Raw genomic sequence first — 19,226 nt, 5'->3', positions numbered from 1 at the left:
TATGATAAACTGGTAAATCAACTCAGCGTGCCAATACCTGCACACAACTGTGCTGTAAAAACAGCCATACCTCTGCACCAGTGTAAAATGACATACCCAGGGCTGTGTGGGTGGAGGGATGACAAATCCGTTTCGAAGATGATTTCAAAAAAAAAAAAATTCCTTCCAGTTTTGCTTCATGCGACCACCCCTTGTGTTTCACTTTCAATAGGCACATTATCTTGTTCACTAATAGTTAGCAGGCTGGCCTTCAGTTAGAAAAACAAACATCCTTTCAAACATTTCCTGTTTGAAACAGCAGCATTTAATCAGACGGTAAAATATGCTTATTCAAAGCAAAAAGGTAATTCACCAAAACACCTTTTTCTTACATTTGAGCTTCAACTTTCATCTGTAAAACTGTGATTTCAACAAACTGACTTTGAAATTCTGTGTACTGGCCAGATTCCAAACGACCGCTTGCCGAGCAGCGAGCCAGAGCTGGGAGTGAAAGAGAAGTGATGCAGCAGAGCGGCCAGCCAACAGGGGTGGGGGATGGGCCGAGCGCTCTGGCAGACCGCACATCAACACTCGCACTCGCGAACACACACACACACACACACACACACACACACACACACACACACACACACACACACACACACACACACACACACACACACACACACACACACACACACACACACACACACACACACACACACACACACCGTCTGCTGCTGTTCTTAGCTAAAACAGTCATACCCCTTTGGCAAAGGCTCTCCACACATAACGCTGAGGGGAGGAGTTCATTAGGCTCTGGAGCGAGAGAGTGTGTGTGTGTGTGTGTGTGTGTGTGTGTGTGTGTGTGTGTGTGTGTGTGTGTGTGTGTGTGCACTTGGTTAGCTGCTGTTTTTAAACACTGTCTGTACTTATGACACTGACTTAACGAAGGAGGCAACTCCAGCTCGTGTTAAACTGAAATGTGATATCAACAAGTTTGCTTGGGCTGCACAATAAAGCTGCCAGGGCCACTGCCTTTCTTTATTTTCATTTCTGACACACATTGCTAGTTGAACATGGCCACGCCTGCAAAAACTGAGCCACTCTCAACTGAGAACAATGTGCATTGACACGCGATCACTTTTTTTGGTCAATCTGTTCGAATTGTTAACTCATTTACATGAACACTGAATGAAGTGATGGGATTGAGGTTGTGGGTTCCCAACTTCCCATAATGCAGCGCAATGTGTGACGTGTGCACAAGAGCCCACACAGAGCTGTACCCAGAAGCCCACCAGTATTTAAGTGAGAGTTTTTAGCTAGACTAATCCAGCTTTGTTGTGTTACTTTCTGTGCTTTTTTGCAACCGCAATACCAAAGAAACATTGTCCTTGTTTAAAATATGAGCAGAGAGAGATGGAAATTCATCGCTGCAGCCAATTTCATCGCGAGGGAGGGTTTACAAATGACACTATTTTAATTGGGTCAGTGTTTAAACCGGTCACTTGCTGTCCATGTAACTGTACCTAGTGATGGGTAAAGGCAGCCTTGATAATATGTATACACTCACTGCTGGATTGACACACTTTCTGTCTGCTGAGAGTAACAGCATAAGCAGCTTCTGACTTTATCTAAGATCATTTTAAAACAAAAGCTGTCACACACTTCTGCAGTCAGGCTCAAAACCTAGATCTAGACGAAAGGTCGGGAGACCAAATCTAATAGTTCAATGAAAACCCAAACCCAGCCAACACGAAACCCATTTGGTTTGACTTTACCAAGTCTATTTCAGATTAGCAGTGCCACACTGTTAATTATTTAACACCATTCATCAATGTAACACACAGATTCTTAGCTGTAGTTCTCCTGAATGACATTACAGCAACTATAAAACTTCACTATAAATTAGCCCCCTCACCGATGCTTTCAAGTATGACAACTGAAATTGGGAAATGAGCATTTCCCCCCATTTTCTGTTTTTAAATGGAAATAAAATGCTTGTTATACATGGAAAATGAAACCTCTATGAAAATGTACTTCTCAGTTTTGCAAGGCTTTCTTTGTTGTACCTGGAAAAACCCATAAATGTGGACCTGAATAGGTTCAAGTGGCCAGCTGTTGGCTAGCAAATATTTGTTATGCAAGTTTTATCAAAAAGAAGATATTATCAGAATGTTGGCATTGAAATATAAAAACAAGTAATACTGTTATTACTTGTCTCTCGAGCGCTCTGTCGAGTTTCCCATTATCACAACTGCTCCTGTTTTCTGTCTTCCGTTTCCCGCTTCTCTCTTCTCACAAGCCTTGATTTGAGTCAGGAGCCCACCAAGGGTTCTGCCTTCTATGAGGTATTTTTCCTTGCCACTGTTGCCTGAGTGATTGCTCTCGGTGGGAACAACTGGCTGTAAGAGTCATAGACCTTTAGACTCGCTCAATATGTTAAGTGCCCTGAGATGACTCAGTTATGAAACCGAAAAAAAAATCCAGCTGCACTGAACTGAACAGAATGAAGTGCACTCCTAAAAAAAAATCCAGCACTGCTACAAAATGAGGCAAAATTGAGCAGCAGGAGTTTTCACCTAATCAGCATGAAGGGATATACTGTATACTGTGTGTCCAGTCAACTGTGTTTATGTTGGCGTAGGTCCCAAATGCAGTGTGATGTAGGCCATGGTGATCAAACAACTGAGCTGGTCTCAACTTCCGTCGCCACGAGAAGCCCACACAGGGTCTCTCTCAAGATGAATATCAATTGCTGCATTTTCTCCTTGCAGTTTCTGCCATTACATCATGTTGCTGTTCAAGGGTACAACTTTTTTGACTCAGTTACGGTGACACTGATTGGATGTACTGGGCATTGTGCTATAAGTATATTTTGCTCACACAGAAAAGAAACAGCACCGACGGAAAAAGTCAAAAGGTGCAGCAATCTTTTTTTTTCTTTTACATAAAAATTATTTTCTCTCTCTCAGTCAGGTTCTTGAGATTGAATTGTTTTTTGCAAAATGCGTATTTGCACTTTGTGGACACAAACCTCCCTAAACAAAACCCCATGCTTACTAATCCAAAAGCAGCTCTCCGAATAAAAACAAATACAAATTTGTAAATATTAATCCTGATCGTGCTTTCATCTTGAGATCAGAAGTTAACATTCAGAGATAAGTAACCTAATTGTTGAAAACAATAACTTAATGGGAGACAATCTAGGGCAAACATGGACAAACTACAGCCTGGGGGCCATGTGAGGCCTGTTAAGCTCTTTAATCTGTCCAGCCGAACATGAAGAAATTGTATTAATAGTAGGAAAGTAATAAAATAGCTGTATTTCATCTATTTTTTTCTGTGTTTCAAGAGTGATTTCAATTAAGGGCTAAATGCCATGCGGCTTCAAAGACACATATCTCGTTTAAACGCTTTTGTTCATTTTCAATTGACATTAAAGCACATGTTTTCTACATATCCCATGATATATTTTTTTCTCCTATTAGTTGGGTCACCAAAACTCTCCATCCATCTGCTCCTGCTCTGGCACCTCTGTCAAATTTTAGAACCCATTGTGGTCCACCAGTCAAAATGTTTGCCCACCACTATCTAGGATTTTGACTCAATATTTACAATCTACAAGTTTCTTTACTTACTGGTAATTTGGGTAAAGCATGTGCATGATTTACCCTTCCTATTGGCCTTCATCTGACAACGCACTTCGATGGATTAGTCCAATTTGAAGTTTCTATTGTTTTTTAGCTCAGATCATTGACTCTATATAAAGACGGACCGAGTCATTGTCTGTGACGTCAATAAAATTTCACGATCAGCTGAATCTTGAGTTTCCAGTTAGTTTACTAGAAACTGGAAGATTCTATGTGGTTTGATGCGTGGGTGGTAGCACAGGTGAGCAACGATAGGAGCGTGACTGCAACGTGTGCCCCGGCGCCCACCCCAACATTTTGGCCACTAAACTGTATCCACGCATTAGACCCAATTGGACAAACCAGGGCCTATTTTAGCAAACATCTTTTACAAGTGATTTAGACCAACAAAGAAAGGTTAACAACTTGGTAAAGGTATGAATATTGTGCTCCTTTCTGTGTTGGCAGCAGTCATTTATAGTCGTTTTGCTATCATTTTTGTCTGCCTGCTGGCAGACGTTAGATTACAGGTTATTGGGCACTTCCCTGTTAGCCTACTGTTTGAAACCAAACCCTCTGTCCATCAATGGCTTCACCCTGTGTTTAAATGATGTAACTCATTCTGCAAGTATGATTCTTAAATTATTGATCAAGATGCTAAAATGTATATTAATAACCACCTTTTCAGTCTACTATAGATTAAGGCCTTATTTCAATGCATCCACCTATTAATCACCATTTAGAATCAGAATGTATCTAAACTTATCACCATTTTGAGTATAAGAACGTTTGATGGATTGGTTTCCAAACTGGATTGTCTGCTGGACAAATCGCCTGTTTAAAGGTAGTGTGACAACTAATATAAAACTGATTAAGGATGAATGATTTTAGAAGGTTACCGTCTTCTTTCACCCTTTCAAAAGTAATGGAAGCTGTTTTTGTTTACTTTGGTTGCATTAATATTTCAGCAGCATGTTATTTATTTTAAGTCGTATGTGACTAAATGAAATTAAATGTTTATTGTTTCCTTCTAAGAGAAATGCGATTTTATCTCCCCAACATTGCACTCATTATTTGGGCTATGGCATTAACTAGTAAGGTACACCAAACAGTGATTACTTAAGAAAATTGCCTACCTTTAACCGTTTAACCACCTCATCGTTGGTGATTTTGTCCGTGATTTCCTTTACTCCGGGGGGATATATTATCTTTCCGTCCCCCGCCGGTTTCTGCTGTTGAGGGAACTCCATGCTTCTCGATGTGTAGTCCGCACGGTCTTCTACTGGCCTCTATGGGTCAGAAAACAAAAGTTCAGCACAACCATAGCGCCACACTTAAGAAAACCTCGATTTAAGAGCCATTTTTTATCATTCCGATCATCACTTTCAATCGCAAAAACACACAACACCGATGTGCTTTTAATAGCACTACTAAAATCTTGAAAACTTTCCAAATAGTAAGCAAACATTTACCCAATGTTGGCCATAATATTAGCCCGCTGCTAACACACGCCAGCTAAAAATCAGTCTCACTTATTCCCTGAATTCCAAATTATGAGCCTACTTTTACATGAACGACTTAATCTTTTCACCCGCAGTCAATGCAACGATTGGAACACCAACTTGTACGAGAAAAACCTCCACGGGCATCCGCCGTATGTCATTCAGCTAAACAAATTAGCGAGCTAGTGAGCTAAAGTGCAAACAGCACAGGCTACCGACAGGCATTTTGCGGGAAGGAACCGTTAGCACTGAGCGGCTAAAGCACTTTAGCCATGCGAGCTAACTGTTTAGCATACTTTTACTAGCCTAGGCCGCAAACTACTCAGGTACCCATCACATCACCAGCTACAGACAATTACATGCAGAGGAAGTGAAGTATCATAGAATCTATGTTTAAACGAGCCACGTTCTCGTCTAATCCCCGCGGCGCGCAACTGATGCAACTACTTTGTGGAGTTTACAAAAGAGGCTAATTTACTTGTTACTATCTTTCTTGTCAACTTCAACGCATCGCTCCGCACTGCCGCTAGTTTCCAAGCGAAGAAGGGCTGCTACCGTCGCCCTGAGCCCTCCTCTCTCACCAGCAACTTGCGCCCACGGAGGATTTAGAACAGCCCAACAAATGCGATATGGTTACATTTGAAAATACAGAACCGCCACCAAAGCCCCACCAAAGCCCCTCAGCCGCAAAACACAATGCGAGTGTCGTCTACATTTACCTCTCAAGTGGGCCGTTTTAATTCATTAGTCTGACACAGGTTGGGCTTAGTTTTCGGCACAAAGCTCTCTGTTCGTTCATCCAGTGCTGTCTGTCTCTGTGTGTGTGTGGAGAGACTGGGTGTCGAGCGCCCCCCTCGGCCTCGCTGGAGTACAGCAGTTCCAGTTACATGGCGGGAGCAGGAACGGATCAGCCTGCACACTGAATCCAAGAAGACCACTCATACTCTTGCTCGTATCTGTGGGAGACAATATCGTCCATTATTGCAAACATTTTTGATTCTTGATTCGAACAACAAAATCCACGGATGCGTGGTTTTAATCAATAAATATTGATCAACTGCATACATAGTTATCATATAACGATACATGAACATATTGTAATGCTACAGGTATGAATGATCACTAATGAGCATTCTTTTTTTTTAAAATTATAATAGAAGCGATAAGAGATCATTCGGTGACAATTTCTAAACATATCAAACTACATTATGTGTTGTACTGTTGAAAGGCAAACTTTTCAATATGAAAAACTATTTCAAGAACACGTTTAATCCTGATCTAAATGTAGACAAAATGCATATTATGTCCATAAACCAAAGATGAAGACTTTCTTTTAGTATACATGCTGTTTACATTACATGTACATTCAAAAACCACATGAGTTTAACAAGTATTTACAACATTGGTTATGACCTTTAAGCATTGTTTGATACCAAAACCTATTTGATTTTTTTTTAATTATTTTTTTTAAACTGAATGGGCTCACGACATCATTTCATTCCTTGCTTTTGCTACAAACACATTCTCTGATTTTCAGGAATTACCTTTTCCTGTTCTACTCAAACCCTTGGTTCCAAAAGCGAGATGTATGATAAACAGTCTTATCAGCAACTGAGGGTACCTTAATCATGTCTCCTCTGTTTGCTCTTTATGCAAAAGTAAGCCAATACATGTGAGTGGGCTACTCTCTCTCGCTCTGTCTCTCCCTCTCTTCTCTCTGCCTCTTTGCATTTGACATCTGCTACCAGTAGTAGTTGTATCCATATTGTTTTCATTCACACGGACATGGGCTCAATAATAATAATAATAATAATAATAATAATAATAATAATAATAAAAAATGTAGTGTTAATTTCTGGCTACATACAGTTTGAACTGCATAGAATAAATACAAACATTAAGCCGGACTGTTTTGTTTTCGTGGCGGGCGGGATTCGAACGACACGATTACGTGCATCCTGTTCCTCTTACAATCCACGTGACCAACGGAACGATTCTACGCCATCGTTTGTTTTACCACTTCTGTTTGCGCTTTCTCCGTTCCTGCTCAGTTTGCGATTTCTTCCGCGTTAACGGTTGATCGTGACGCTCTATGGTGACGCTCAGGCAACGTTTTATTTTTGAAGGTCCTCTTTCTCTTCCGGGGTCAACCCTCAGGCTTTCAGTTGGTTGAGTAATGTGTTTTCGTCATGTTGTGGGGACCGACGGCTTAACGTTACGCTCAGAAGTTCTTCAGTATTGACCTCGACTCCCCAGCAGCATGTACACACCTCCATGACCGTCTTCATGTAGGTTCTCCGCAGCTCGAATAGGCCCGTGCGGCCACTTCTGATGAGTGACCAGTGACTACCCTCAACCTGCGGAATGCCTCGGCGGAAGAAGAGCGGCCAGAGCCCGGCCAGAGTACCCGGCGGGCCGCCAGAATTGGGCAGTCTGGGCCCCAACGCGGCTTACCAACAGACGCCCACGGCGAGCAACTTTCCAGGCGGCGGCACGTCGCTATCGAGCTCCGCCAGAGAAGACACTGTCCGGAGCATGCAGGAGATGTTCGCGCACCTAGACCCCGAAGTTATTGAGATCGTGCTGTCCGAATGCGACTTTAATGGTAGAACACCGAACACAAGGGTTCAGTTGACCAACCTGCTCTATGACGCGTTTCGAATGGCGTTGCAGCTGTGCAGCTTGTTAGCAACAAATCCATCATGAACTCTGAAAGTTCATCATGTCCTGGGGTGACAGTGTTCATCTCTTTATTATCAATCTCTTTTCTATCATTGGGCCTTACCTAGCTGTCTTGGGGCGAAGGCGGGGTTGTTACACCCTGTACAAGTCGCAAGTTTAGCGCAGGACTTTATTGGATATTTACAATGTAAACTTTTAACACCTAAACTGCATTGTGCATTTATTTATTATTCTCCCTTTCCACCGCCCCTCTAAAATAAGGCCATACCTGTACACATGCTACACTATGTCAGGCCTAGAGGGCTGTTGGTTTTCATTCGAGCTACAAAACACAAATGGATTTGGAATAGATCAACAAGAATGTATTTTCCATAACAGATAAACTGCAGATCATGAACTCTGTGGTTACAGTAGTGGAACCACAGCTATTTTCCAAGGTCAGATGGTGAGACTTTTGATTCCTGTAAATTGGCATAGGGGCAGTAAGTAGATGACAAAACTACATAAATATTCGTAAAACATAAGTTTATGTACATCGAGAGCAAAACATAATTGCATGGCTGATTAGGATTACTAAAATAATAATAATAATGACAACTGTTCCACAATTGACTCCTCTGAAGTTAAAGTTATGAAAGTTATTTTTCATAACTTTAATCTTGTATCATATTGATCAAATGCTATCTGTTGTTATTGTTTACAGATGCAGTGTTATGGTTTGTTTTGTGGCCTTTTCAGTTTTTCATTCTTTCTGTCCAATGTGAATAGGTTCAGTTTGAGCTCAGTGATGCAATTCTCCATCATATAAATGTGACTATGACTTGACTGACTTCTTTACTCTGTCTTTGTCTCAGTTGAAAATGCAATGGACTCTCTCTTGGAGCTGTCGCTTGCTGCTGAAGGTGCAGCCCCGGTACCTTCTCCTGTCTCTGGCTTCGAGCGCACTGCAGCGGCCCTGCTCAGCCCTACCAGCTTCTCCGCATCTAACCCAGAACCCGACTCCGACATGCCGCTGCAGCAGCTGCCGTCCTCACCTTCCTCCCCCAAGATTCTGACAGAGGAGCTGGATCTGCTTCTCGATCAGGAGTTTGAGAAGTTAACCTCTCAACAAGAAACAAAGGATGAACCCCAGGGAGGGTTCCCACCACTTCCATTCAAAAAACAGGTCCTTGCAGAGCTGATCCAGCCCAGTTTGCAACCTGGGTCTGGAGAGCCCTCTGCTGGCCTGGTGGGACACACTGGTGCTTCCGTGACATGTGATCAGCGTAACCCTCTGAAAGTTGAGATGGAGCAGCAGGAAGATTTCACATATCGGATGACGGGGACGCTTGCAGACGTGCCAAAACCTCCCATGGACCTGGCAGCTTCAGGACGCCCCTCAGCATTCCAGGTGTATAAAAAGCAAGAGGTATCTCACACTTACTCAGAGAAGGCTGCAATGCCATCCTCAGAATCAATAGTAGGAGGCACCAGATCTAAGGTGAACATGTTGAATCAGAGGCCGGTCGGCTACATGCAGTCACCCTGGAACATGGAGGTGCCAGCGTTTTCTCCACATGTCAATGTTGGCCAGGAGCCTGTGTTCATTACACCTGTTGTCCAGCCTCCTTCTAACTGGAACGGTCTACTCATAAATGCCTCTCCCTGGTCAAATCAGGGCGCTGTTGTACAGGCCCCACTGAAACCTTCTGCTACTATCCCAAAGTCCTGGGCACTGCCTGCCCCTAATTCCCCTGGCAATAACAAAAGACTGCGGCTGCAAGGGAGAGTCCTGGTGCTGCTACGTGGAGCTCCTGGATCTGGCAAGTCAACCTTGGCAAGGTAAGAATGTTTATATGCTATATTATCCCTTGTAACATTTTAGGTGGTCAGGAGGCAATCACAGCTTCACAAAGGAGTGACTTGCACGGTGTATCAGTGTTAGACATTTTACCAAAAATATGATTTAGCTGTTAACTAGCTATAATTATAAATTATTAAATAAAAAAATGCTTGTTTTAAAGCTGCATATTGTGCAAAATACACTTATTCTTCCTATCAGTGTGGGGAGCCTCTGGGAGGGTGAAAATCTATGCCTGTTCAAAGGTCTGAAAACTACAGCTGATTATCATGTGCTTGTGAGGAATGGCCTTCTCTCTAGCAGCAGCCAATGTTAATATTAAGCTGTAAACATTGTTCACATACAAATAACACAAAAGATATACATTTCAATCACACAAAAAACAAACTGCTCTCCAAACTGCTCTCCAACTGCTCTCCAACTTCCACAGCCCCCCCCCCCCACACACACACACATATATATATATATATATATATATATATATATATATATATATATATATAAACTAGCTTTCTGTCCACTGTTTCTCACTCAAGCAATCACTGTGTGTTGGCAGAGCTCTGGTGGAACATAACCCAGGAGCAGTAAGTCTGTCCACTGATGATTATTTCACTTGCGATGGAGAATATCACTTTAACCCAGAGGTGCTGGGTGAGGCTCATGTGTGGAACCAGAAGAGAGGTAAACACTCAGTGTTTTCACACTGGTAAATGACAAAAAAAAAAAAAAAAAAAAAAAAAAAAAAAAATATATATATATATATATATATATATATATATATATATATATATATATATATATCCCTCTGTGCACTAAATTCTCATCTTGTATTGTGTTTCTCTTTCATTTGTGTCCACTTGTTGTCTACTTCATAGTCAAGGAAGCTTTTGAAAAGGGTGCAAACCCCATCATCATTGACAACACTAACATGCAGGGCTGGGAGATGCGACCCTACGTGGCTCAGGTTAGTGTGGAAAATTTTCTAATGGATCTCATGTGGCCATTTTATCTGCTTTAAGAGCGATTGCTCTGGAGAGTTGTTTGTTGACTGTAAATGCCTGAGGCCCCTTTGATTTCTTTCTCAGGCATTGAAGCACAGATACAAGGTGCTGTTTCGAGAGCCTGACACCTGGTGGAAGAACAAGCCAAGAGAACTAGAGAGGTTAGGAGAGATGTTTAGAAGGAAGAACTCCAATATGTTGCAGTCTTTTAATTGAACTTGATTCTGTCTGTTTTCAGACGTAGCATGCATAATGTACCAGCGGAGAAAATCAGGCGGATGCTTAATGGGTATGAGCGCTTTGTCAACGTCCAGTCCATCATGGGTTCACATGTGCCAGAGTCAAAAGAGCGCCTCCCAAATAACAGTTTGCAGTGAGTGTTACTAATGAGCTTTCCATTTCTTATTAGTTATTTCACCTTTTACTGCAATAGTAAGTGTAATGGAAAGAGCATCTTTGTGAAGCATAACATTCATCTATTGGTTCATCTATTTTAGGTCAGTACCTACTGAAGCACCTTGTCCCGACCTTGTCGGACAGCACAGATTACCTGGGGAATGTATAAAACTCCACCCTCAGCTGTTTAGCCCACTCCCTGATGTGTCCGCCATTGGACAGTCCACTGAGGTGGAAACACCCTGGGACATTCTGCATAAATCTACTGAGTCCTTCGACTGTCAGCCAACAGGAAGATTCATGGAATACCCTGAAATGTCAGAAGAGGACATGGGAATAGATATGAGCGATTTAGATCCTCTGTTAAATGCCCAGTTGGAGCTAAATCATCTAAAAGAAGATCACAGATTCCCAGATTGTATCGTGGAATCTGTGATGAATGAAGATCCTCACGGAGAAGACATGCCTGTGGCTTTCTCTAATTCTATTGGACAGAGAGTAAGAAGGGAAAGGCAGAGCAGAAGATCTACTTTTGAGCATGCGGAGCTTGCCGATCTGATTAAAGGTACCAGTCCGTCTAACAGCAATTCAGAAGTGGAACAAAAGATAAAGGAGGATGAATCAAAAGGGAAAGCAAATGACGGGGTAGTGAAGAAAATTCCCCAAACGTTTGATGGAGATTGGCCCCCTGAAGAGTCTCTTGAACAGAGACCAATGAGGAAACGGGAAAAGCACAAAAAAAGAGAAGAGAATGAGGGTACAGGTGTGTCTCAAAATGACATCAAAGATAAAACAAATGTGCAACTGGGACCCAAATTAACAGAGTTTCAGAAACTACTTGATCTGATTCAGACAGGTGTGCCCGAGTCTGAGACCAGTATTTCCCCTTTGTCCTCCAGTTCCCCAAGCTCCAACTCAGGCGAACTGGAGCAAGACGAGGCATCAAGAGGTGATTGTGAGGGAGAGCTGGACTTGAACAGGGCCGACAGAAGCACTGGTGAACTACCTGACTGTGTGTTAGGCTGGAAGGCAGCCCAGTCTTGCAAGGAAACTGATCTTTCAAAAGAAAACATAACTGGAAATAAAGAGAGTTGTATCATGGGTGTGTATGGTGGCGTGTTTGACAGTGGTAAAGAAATGCGTTCTGCCAGTTTAAAATCGGCACACCTTTCCAACGACCCAGCAGACATCTCAAAATCCTTGGGGTCAAATGCACAAAACAGTGAATGTGATTTTTATACAGAGCCTCAGTCTGGCCCCACTGAAGTCAACACTAAAATGTATGCACAGAATGACACAGAAATTGGTGCTTGCAGCCATATTAGTGAAGTGAGTCCAAGTGCTGAGTTGGAAACAGAAAGTGGCGTTTACAGTGGAGGCAGCCAGGACAGAAAGCAGTCGCAGGGGCGTCGATCAGGGAAACAATGCAAACTAGCCCTCACGTTCACTCAAAACTGCCCTGCGACTACATTAAATACCCTTGAGCGCTCAAATAGCTCCGGCCAAAGTGTGATAAACAGGCAGGAAAACATAAACATGGATAGTGGACAAAGCCAAACTCCCAGTTGTGACTCTAGTCTTAATCAGGAACCAAATGAGCCTCTCACTGAGGTAAAATTTGAGGCACAGATGAAGCCTCCCTCACCACCTCTTGAAGCAGACGAGCGCTTCAGCACCCAGACCGAACCGCAGGATTTTGCTTTCCTCTGGCGTCTCAATCAGAACCCTGGTGTCAGCCAGCCTTCCGACATCAGGGTTTTGTCAGGCAACTCCTGCTTTGTGCCCCATTTGTCGGCCCCTGGTGCTACTGCAGCTCAGCCCTCTGACCACAGAGAGGTGCCCTACCACGTGGTCCATGAGAAGGGAACACAGGTGGAGGAGACCGAGCTCGGGGCAGCTCAAGACCGACTGGGGGACCTTTGCATCCTCCGACGTCATTTTAAAGAGGTCAGCTATGACACTCTGGTGGATCTGTATGATAAATGCCATCAGGACCTGGACTGGACCACAAACCTGCTGCTGGACTCGGGGGAGATGTTTTCTAAAGATGAGGATAGTGAAATAAAAGATGAGGACTGTAACACATCCATCTCTTGTGAGGCTTTGGAGAGACCAGAGGAAACCAGGTTGCTTCCTAACGCGGCGGACGAGAACCGTGTTGAACATTTGCTCTCTGAGGTCAAGGAAGAGACTCCGCAGTCGTCCTCTGGGACTATAAATGAGTCGAATGAGAACTCCAGCAATGCCAACGTGCAAAGTTTTAAAGCGCCACTTGCTCTACTCCCTGACACAAACACGGACAATCTTCCTCAAAAGGAACTTAGTGTTCCCGCAGCTGAACACAGCGTGGAACAAGACAACAATCAAGAACACGGCGCTTGCACCGGAAGCTACGACGATCACTTTTTCATTGAGGAACCGAGGTTTGAGACTGAGGAGGACATTGCAAGCATGAATGAAATCCTCCGCGTGCTGCAGGAAGAGCTGGACAAGCTTGAGGGAGAGGAAAGACACAAGGGAGAGTGGAGACCTGATGGGAGGCTGGCAGCGGAGAGAGGACGTCGACACCTGGACATTCAGAGTGTGGAGCTGAAGCTGCCCACTGAGGTGGCGCTGCAGCTCACCGAGTTGTTTGGTCCTGTGGGTGTAGATCCAGGTAAGGAACAGTCGTTTGTCACTCGCAGTACCCACTGGAGTTTAAAAGAAGTTGGCATTTATTATAATAAATATCGACTTTATGATATATTTCGTAAAATACTGTTAATGGTGTGCGCAGTGACGAGGCCAAGCCCACGTACACTGTTGAGGTGTCACAACTCTGGAATGGGCCTCGTGAGCTCACATTCCGAAGTGAAAGTGGCTAGAGGAGCAGTGTTCTCAATTGGCACACCGCTTCAGGTCGGTCGAACAATTGTTCAACCTGTTTGTGCAGAAACTGACACGTGCCTCAGTGCAGACTTCAGCGTAGTTACTACTGGGGGTACTAAAAAAAACAGCACAGACTTATAAACTTTCCAGTTTTACTGTGTTTTCCTCTTTTCAAGAAACCACCACACCTCTCTTTTTAAAGGTTTATTGTCATATTCCTTCCACCATTTCTGAATACCATCAGTCAAGATCAGGATCAGTCTCATCCTTCACCCCTCTATCTCTTACTAAGCCACACCTACACCTGCACATACTGTCTTTGTGAGTGTCTGTGAGAGCTCATGAAGCCCTTCTTTCATCCCTTTTTAGTTTGAACACTCAGTGTGCTTGACTTCATTCTTAGCTATCATAAAGAAATGTGTGGCAATAATCCCATCGATTATTTTAACATCTGGTCCTCACACCACAGTTTCTGGTTGATATATTTAAAAAAAAAAGTTTCATGCGAGGAATCTAAAATCAGGAAATGGAGTTTGTAGATGGATATTTAGTTAAATAGGAACATTAAGATCAGACTTGCTTATGTATCTGTTCAACTGGCTTCACTATGTTTAGGTGCGTGCTCAGCTGATGACTATGCCGTGCAGATGGATCTGAACTTGGCGAAAATGCTTCACCAGAAGTGGAAGGAAACCATTGAGGTGAGCGTTTGCAAAACTAAGTCCAAAAGTGACTGTGTGTGTTTGTCAACCCGAGGTTTACCAAGTCACTCTTTTCAAAGCAGATTTCAAAGGATTCAGAATCTCAAGGAGACTTGTATCTAGTTAAACAAAGGCTAACAGAAACACACTATGCTTTTCTTGTTTGACAGGAAAAGCAGAAGAACGTGGCTCTTTCCTTTCATTTGCTTCAGGAGGGTAAGAAAACACTACGAGGATGAGCTTAAATGTATGCTCACTGTATATCAGAGCCATTAACTTCCATTTTCACAAAAAAGGCAATTAAATTATATCCATTTAAAATTCCTCCTCATGTGAATACGGTCACAGATGTAAAAAGTTATTATCTCTGGTGTGATAAAATGCATGGAAAATTCCTAAACTTTATGCCAACTGATATTTTCTTTTCCCCCATGTGAAAATATAGAAGGGAAATGTCCCAGCTAACATGATGAGGCAGCTGTAAGAAGTGATGGCATCAATTTGTCACTGTTCTGCACTCAGAATTCTGATGATTTGGTTGTATAACTACAGAAAATAAACACATTAGTAACATCTAAATGATCTACACAATTAACAAAAGTCTGGGTTCCATGGCATTCAATGAACTAAATAATGTGAACGATGCATAATTGTCTTGTTAAGTTTTAAGTACTGACCCATAAAATGAACCCACGTAGAAACACTGCTTTTCAGGAAATTTGCCAGATAGAAAAGCATGTGGCTTCCCCGCTGAAAAAATTCCAGCAATTATGCTATTGTTTTTTGGTAGCAACTTTACAAGTGTTATGGTGAAACATGGTGTTGGCTTTAATCATTGACATCTGCATGTCTAGGCTCCAAACACTGGGCCCAATCACCTGTGATCCATACGGGTCCAAGAGATCGAAAACAGCCACAACCTGCCTGGACTGGAGCCGAGGGTTGGGCGACCCAAAGCAGCCAATCGGACGCCTCAAATCTGATGCCAATCATGGACCACTGGAATGCGTCACGCCAATTTGTGTCCCTCAGAGATATTATAAAGGAGGAGCAAGCTCTGCAGGAGAAAATGGAAAAGGTCGGTGACGAGCACAACTAGGGCACCTACCGTGTTACACACCACGCTTGTTCCCCGAGTGATAGAATCTTGGCACACTAACCGCTTCTCAATGCACCTGCAGGCTAGAAGAAACCGTACAGTCCTTGACAGGAAGGATGGAGCCGCCCTCTTGAAAGAGAACCAGCTGTACGCACTCTTTCCTACCATCGACAGGCATTTTCTTCAGGACATCTTCAGAGACCACAAGTGAGAAAAAACACTTCTGTCAAAACATTGAGCTTGATTAGATGCAGTGGTCTAACCATACACATTCGCACAACTTACAAATGTGTTTACAGCTACAGCCTGACAGAGACAGAGTTGTTTCTTCATTCTCTTCTGGGGGAGGAACCTGTCAAGACGGTGGTCGCTCCTGAGACGGCTCGATCCAATCACGTCAGAGCTGCCAGCAAGGAGAGGGAAATGGTATTTACCAAGCCAATCGTGGTACACGAGAACCTTATATGGCTAAAATTGTACAATCAACTGTATTATCGTAATCCATTGTTAACCTCAGTTTCACAAAAGTCTGTTTGCTGTAAAGGGGGTACATTTAAGGATTTTTTTTTTCTTATTCAAGGTCACTGTGTTGAATAATAAGTTGTACAAAATCGCGAAGAAACCTTATACCCAGTAACTAATTAGTTATTCTTTTTCATAATAAATCATATGTAACAATACCTACATCCCTTCTAACTGAGATTTTTTATAGTTTTCAAGTAAAAAGTCAAAACTTTTCAAAGTTCAAAACTCTGCCGCAGATTTCTGTGTCACGCTATCTGTTCCTCATTTGTCAGAGGCAGAAGCCCTTGGATTTAATAGAACAGCACTACCAGGACACAGAGGACCCAGAGTACGAGGACTTCAGGGCCGAGGCTTGTTTACATAGACGCAAACAGCTCGAGAGCTTCTCCAAGGCTGCTGAGGCTTTCAAGGGAGGGCGAAAAGAGGTGGCCTCATTTTATGCAGAGCAGGTGAGGAGTTAATTGTTTTTCCTGTCTAATCTCTCACGTGAAGCACACTGGAAGTGTTTTTAAGGGTTGTTTTTTTTCACATTTTGTGTTCTTTTGCTTATTTCCTATAAATCCGTATCCAAATTGTATCAATATATTTTAAAAGAAAATTGATGAGCTTTTATGAAGCATTTATTAAAGGGGCAATACACAATTTTCATCTTTGTAAGATATCAGGTCAGGACAACTATCAGGGACAAACCGGAATCCAACACAGTACTCTGCTAAAATATGTGGGGGTTTAGTGGTTCAGTTTTATTTGAGCTGACTCTGGATGAACAAAATTAAACACAAAGTATTACATGGTTGCTTAATTCTGTGTCTGAGGCACTTCCATCACTGATAGCAGACCCCTTGGAAACACAATAATGGTAACAGTTCTGAACAGGAGGTGAACCTCTGGATTCAGGCTTGTATACAGAATCATTTTAGCTAATGCTATCATTTCCAGCTCGCTCACATGCACAAACTTGCTGCATTATATAGTGCAGTGGGTAGGAACTGAGCGCTCAGCTGCACTCTCTAGTGGTGAAAATCAATTTTCATATTGCCACTATAAATAAATCTAGGCACAGAAATGGCACATAACAGCTTTTAGCACTTCCTTAAACATCACAAAAATTAAGTACCGTACATAAATAAATAAATAAATAAATAAATGCAAGGTAGTAATGCTCCTCACAGTGCGTTCACTACTATTTCCATACATTTTTCATATTTATTTATTTATTTGTCTTATATGTGATTGGACTCATCAGTTGACGCTTTGTGTCTCAGCCTTTGCGTTATCAGCCTACGTGTAATACTTCTGATGTGCTGTAGGGACACCTGTACGGCAGGCAGATGCGTCAGGCCAATCATCGCGCAGCAGTTCAAATTTTTGAAAGGGTGAACCGGTCACTGCTGCCCAAGAACATCCTGGACCTTCATGGGCTCCATGTAGATGAGGCGCTAACACACCTTGCCCAAGTCTTGGAGGACAAAACCGCAGGTAGGCAACAATACACTGCTGACATGCAGGGCAATTATGTTACTGAGCAATACAGGTTTGACTTAAAATAACAAAATTATTTTTGCAGAATGCATGGTGGTCAACCCCATGCATTCTGCATGTTGTTGCTGTGGCTCATCAGTCATAATTAGTATGAAATTAGACTCTTTTAGAGGGTGTTTCTCGAATGAACTTGCATTTAGAGAAAGGCGCTCCATTCTGTTGCTACAACGGTTGCTCAACACTGAACATTCCTTTTCACTCCCCGCCGCATTCTCTGGCCTCCCGGTGCGCAGCCTGCGAGCAGGGCCTGTCTCGACCTCAGCTCTCTGTCATCACAGGAAGAGGGAACCACAGCCAGGGGGGCGTGCCCCGCATCCGTCCCGCCGTTATCGACTACCTCACCAACAACCACTACAGGTATTTGCGCAATCTCACACACACACACACACACACACACAGACGGAGCACACACATGAGACGTACACGCCGTCTTCATCGTCACCCACCTCTTCTGCAATCGTTTCATCTTTCAGGTTCACTGAGCCAAACCTAGGCCTCTTGTTGGTCTCTTTGAAGTAAGGAGCTGCTTTGGATTCATCTCGCTATGGAGGAGGACAATTCTACAGCTGACAGTGTCATGTTAAAGAACGTTCTTCAATCTGAGAAACTATATAATAATAATAATGATAATGGTAATAATAATATACGTTGCATATTTTGGAAAGCAATATTAGCTTTACAAAATATCTGAATATTTTAGTGTAATACAGAATCTTTACAGACATGTTTTCTTGAGAGATCTCTTTTTAAATACACATTTTGGAACCCTTTTTTCAGAGAATTTACATTTTCAATATTTGCCAAACATTTTTACATTTTATGGCTATAGTACTGCCTCAGCTGTTGTGAAAACCAGCTTTGTTTTCTTCCTGTAGCGTGAAGTGCCTCGTTCTCATCATTCATTTTTCATTTTGAGTTCTGGAGTCTATTGAAATAATCTGTGTCTGTTTTATTTGAATTTCAGTCAGTGCTATCAATCAGCAATGACAGACTGTTGCGCTGTGCAGTAGTTTCCATTTAAGGCCAATTAAAGCATCAGACTGCAAGGCCGAGGACCACCTCCATGTGTAGCTATATTGCTTTAACATAACTTTTTCAGGTGATTATACCCTCATGGAAATATGATAATGATAATAATTATGATAAAGTTTGTCTTTGTTTTCTTTACTTTTTTTTAAGGCAGTCCAGGACGGCTCGCCTTTTCTCGGTAGCTATGCCAAAGTTTTACTGCAGCTTTACTTCTCAGGTGGGTTTTCAAGTTTTTGAGTGTTTTTTAACTATAAATAAATATATGACTAAATCTATATTTTTCAGAAAGGTGTGAGAAATATCACATTTTCCATTTTAACAAATGTACATTTGCATGAAAGAGGACATGTTTAATGTATTTTCCATAGATTTTTTTTTAAATGCCGTACAGGGGATATAATGTTGTATAATAAAAATCTAATGTGTCTAA

At 42.4% G+C, this 19,226-nt stretch overlaps 2 protein-coding genes across 3 annotated transcripts in view; one reads left to right on the top strand and one right to left on the bottom strand.

The window, feature by feature from the left end:
- Positions 1 to 7,517, bottom strand: part of pds5a (PDS5 cohesin associated factor A) — a 20,688-nt gene extending 13,171 nt beyond the window's left edge. Inside the window, exons 1-2 of the mRNA XM_076030611.1 lie at positions 7,384 to 7,517; positions 4,748 to 4,900 (exon numbers count right to left, since the gene is read on the bottom strand). Coding sequence (XP_075886726.1) covers positions 4,748 to 4,900; positions 7,384 to 7,401 — 171 coding nt within the window. The 5' untranslated portion in view covers positions 7,402 to 7,517. The remainder of the gene's footprint in view (positions 1 to 4,747; positions 4,901 to 7,383) is intronic.
- Positions 7,478 to 19,226, top strand: n4bp2 (NEDD4 binding protein 2). Of its 2 annotated transcripts, XM_076030442.1 has the most exons (16): positions 7,478 to 7,718; positions 8,650 to 9,616; positions 10,192 to 10,316; positions 10,511 to 10,599; positions 10,721 to 10,797; positions 10,875 to 11,009; positions 11,134 to 13,688; positions 14,516 to 14,601; positions 14,772 to 14,817; positions 15,456 to 15,679; positions 15,783 to 15,907; positions 16,000 to 16,126; positions 16,498 to 16,674; positions 17,536 to 17,704; positions 18,001 to 18,124; positions 18,241 to 19,226. In XM_076030442.1, exons 1-16 carry the CDS (start codon positions 7,478 to 7,480, stop codon positions 18,284 to 18,286), a joined length of 5,313 nt encoding a protein of 1,770 aa, XP_075886557.1. In that variant the 3' UTR covers positions 18,287 to 19,226. The 2 variants fall into 2 exon arrangements, with proteins under 2 accessions (XP_075886557.1, XP_075886567.1); XM_076030452.1 differs by lacking the exons at positions 15,456 to 15,679; positions 15,783 to 15,907; positions 16,000 to 16,126; ... (2 more) ...; positions 18,001 to 18,124; positions 18,241 to 19,226 and adding an exon at positions 15,316 to 15,449.

This window comes from Nelusetta ayraudi, unplaced genomic scaffold (assembly GCF_046127955.1).
Source record: "Nelusetta ayraudi isolate G7.1 ecotype Tasmania unplaced genomic scaffold, CSIRO-AGI_Nayr_v1 ptg000004l, whole genome shotgun sequence".
Classification (NCBI taxonomy): domain Eukaryota; kingdom Metazoa; phylum Chordata; class Actinopteri; order Tetraodontiformes; family Monacanthidae; genus Nelusetta; species Nelusetta ayraudi.
The sequence above is the reverse complement of the archived record's forward strand: the minus strand, read 5'-3'. Positions and strand labels throughout refer to the sequence as shown.

Coding starts and splice junctions, on each gene's coding strand:
- n4bp2 (XM_076030442.1), top strand. CDS start 7,478: ATGCCTCGGCGGAAGAAGAGCGGCCAGAGCCCGGCCAGAGTACCCGGC. Junction 10,600..10,720: donor TGCGACCCTACGTGGCTCAG/GTTAGTGTGGAA, acceptor TTTCTTTCTCAG/GCATTGAAGCACAGATACAA. Junction 11,010..11,133: donor CTCCCAAATAACAGTTTGCA/GTGAGTGTTACT, acceptor CATCTATTTTAG/GTCAGTACCTACTGAAGCAC.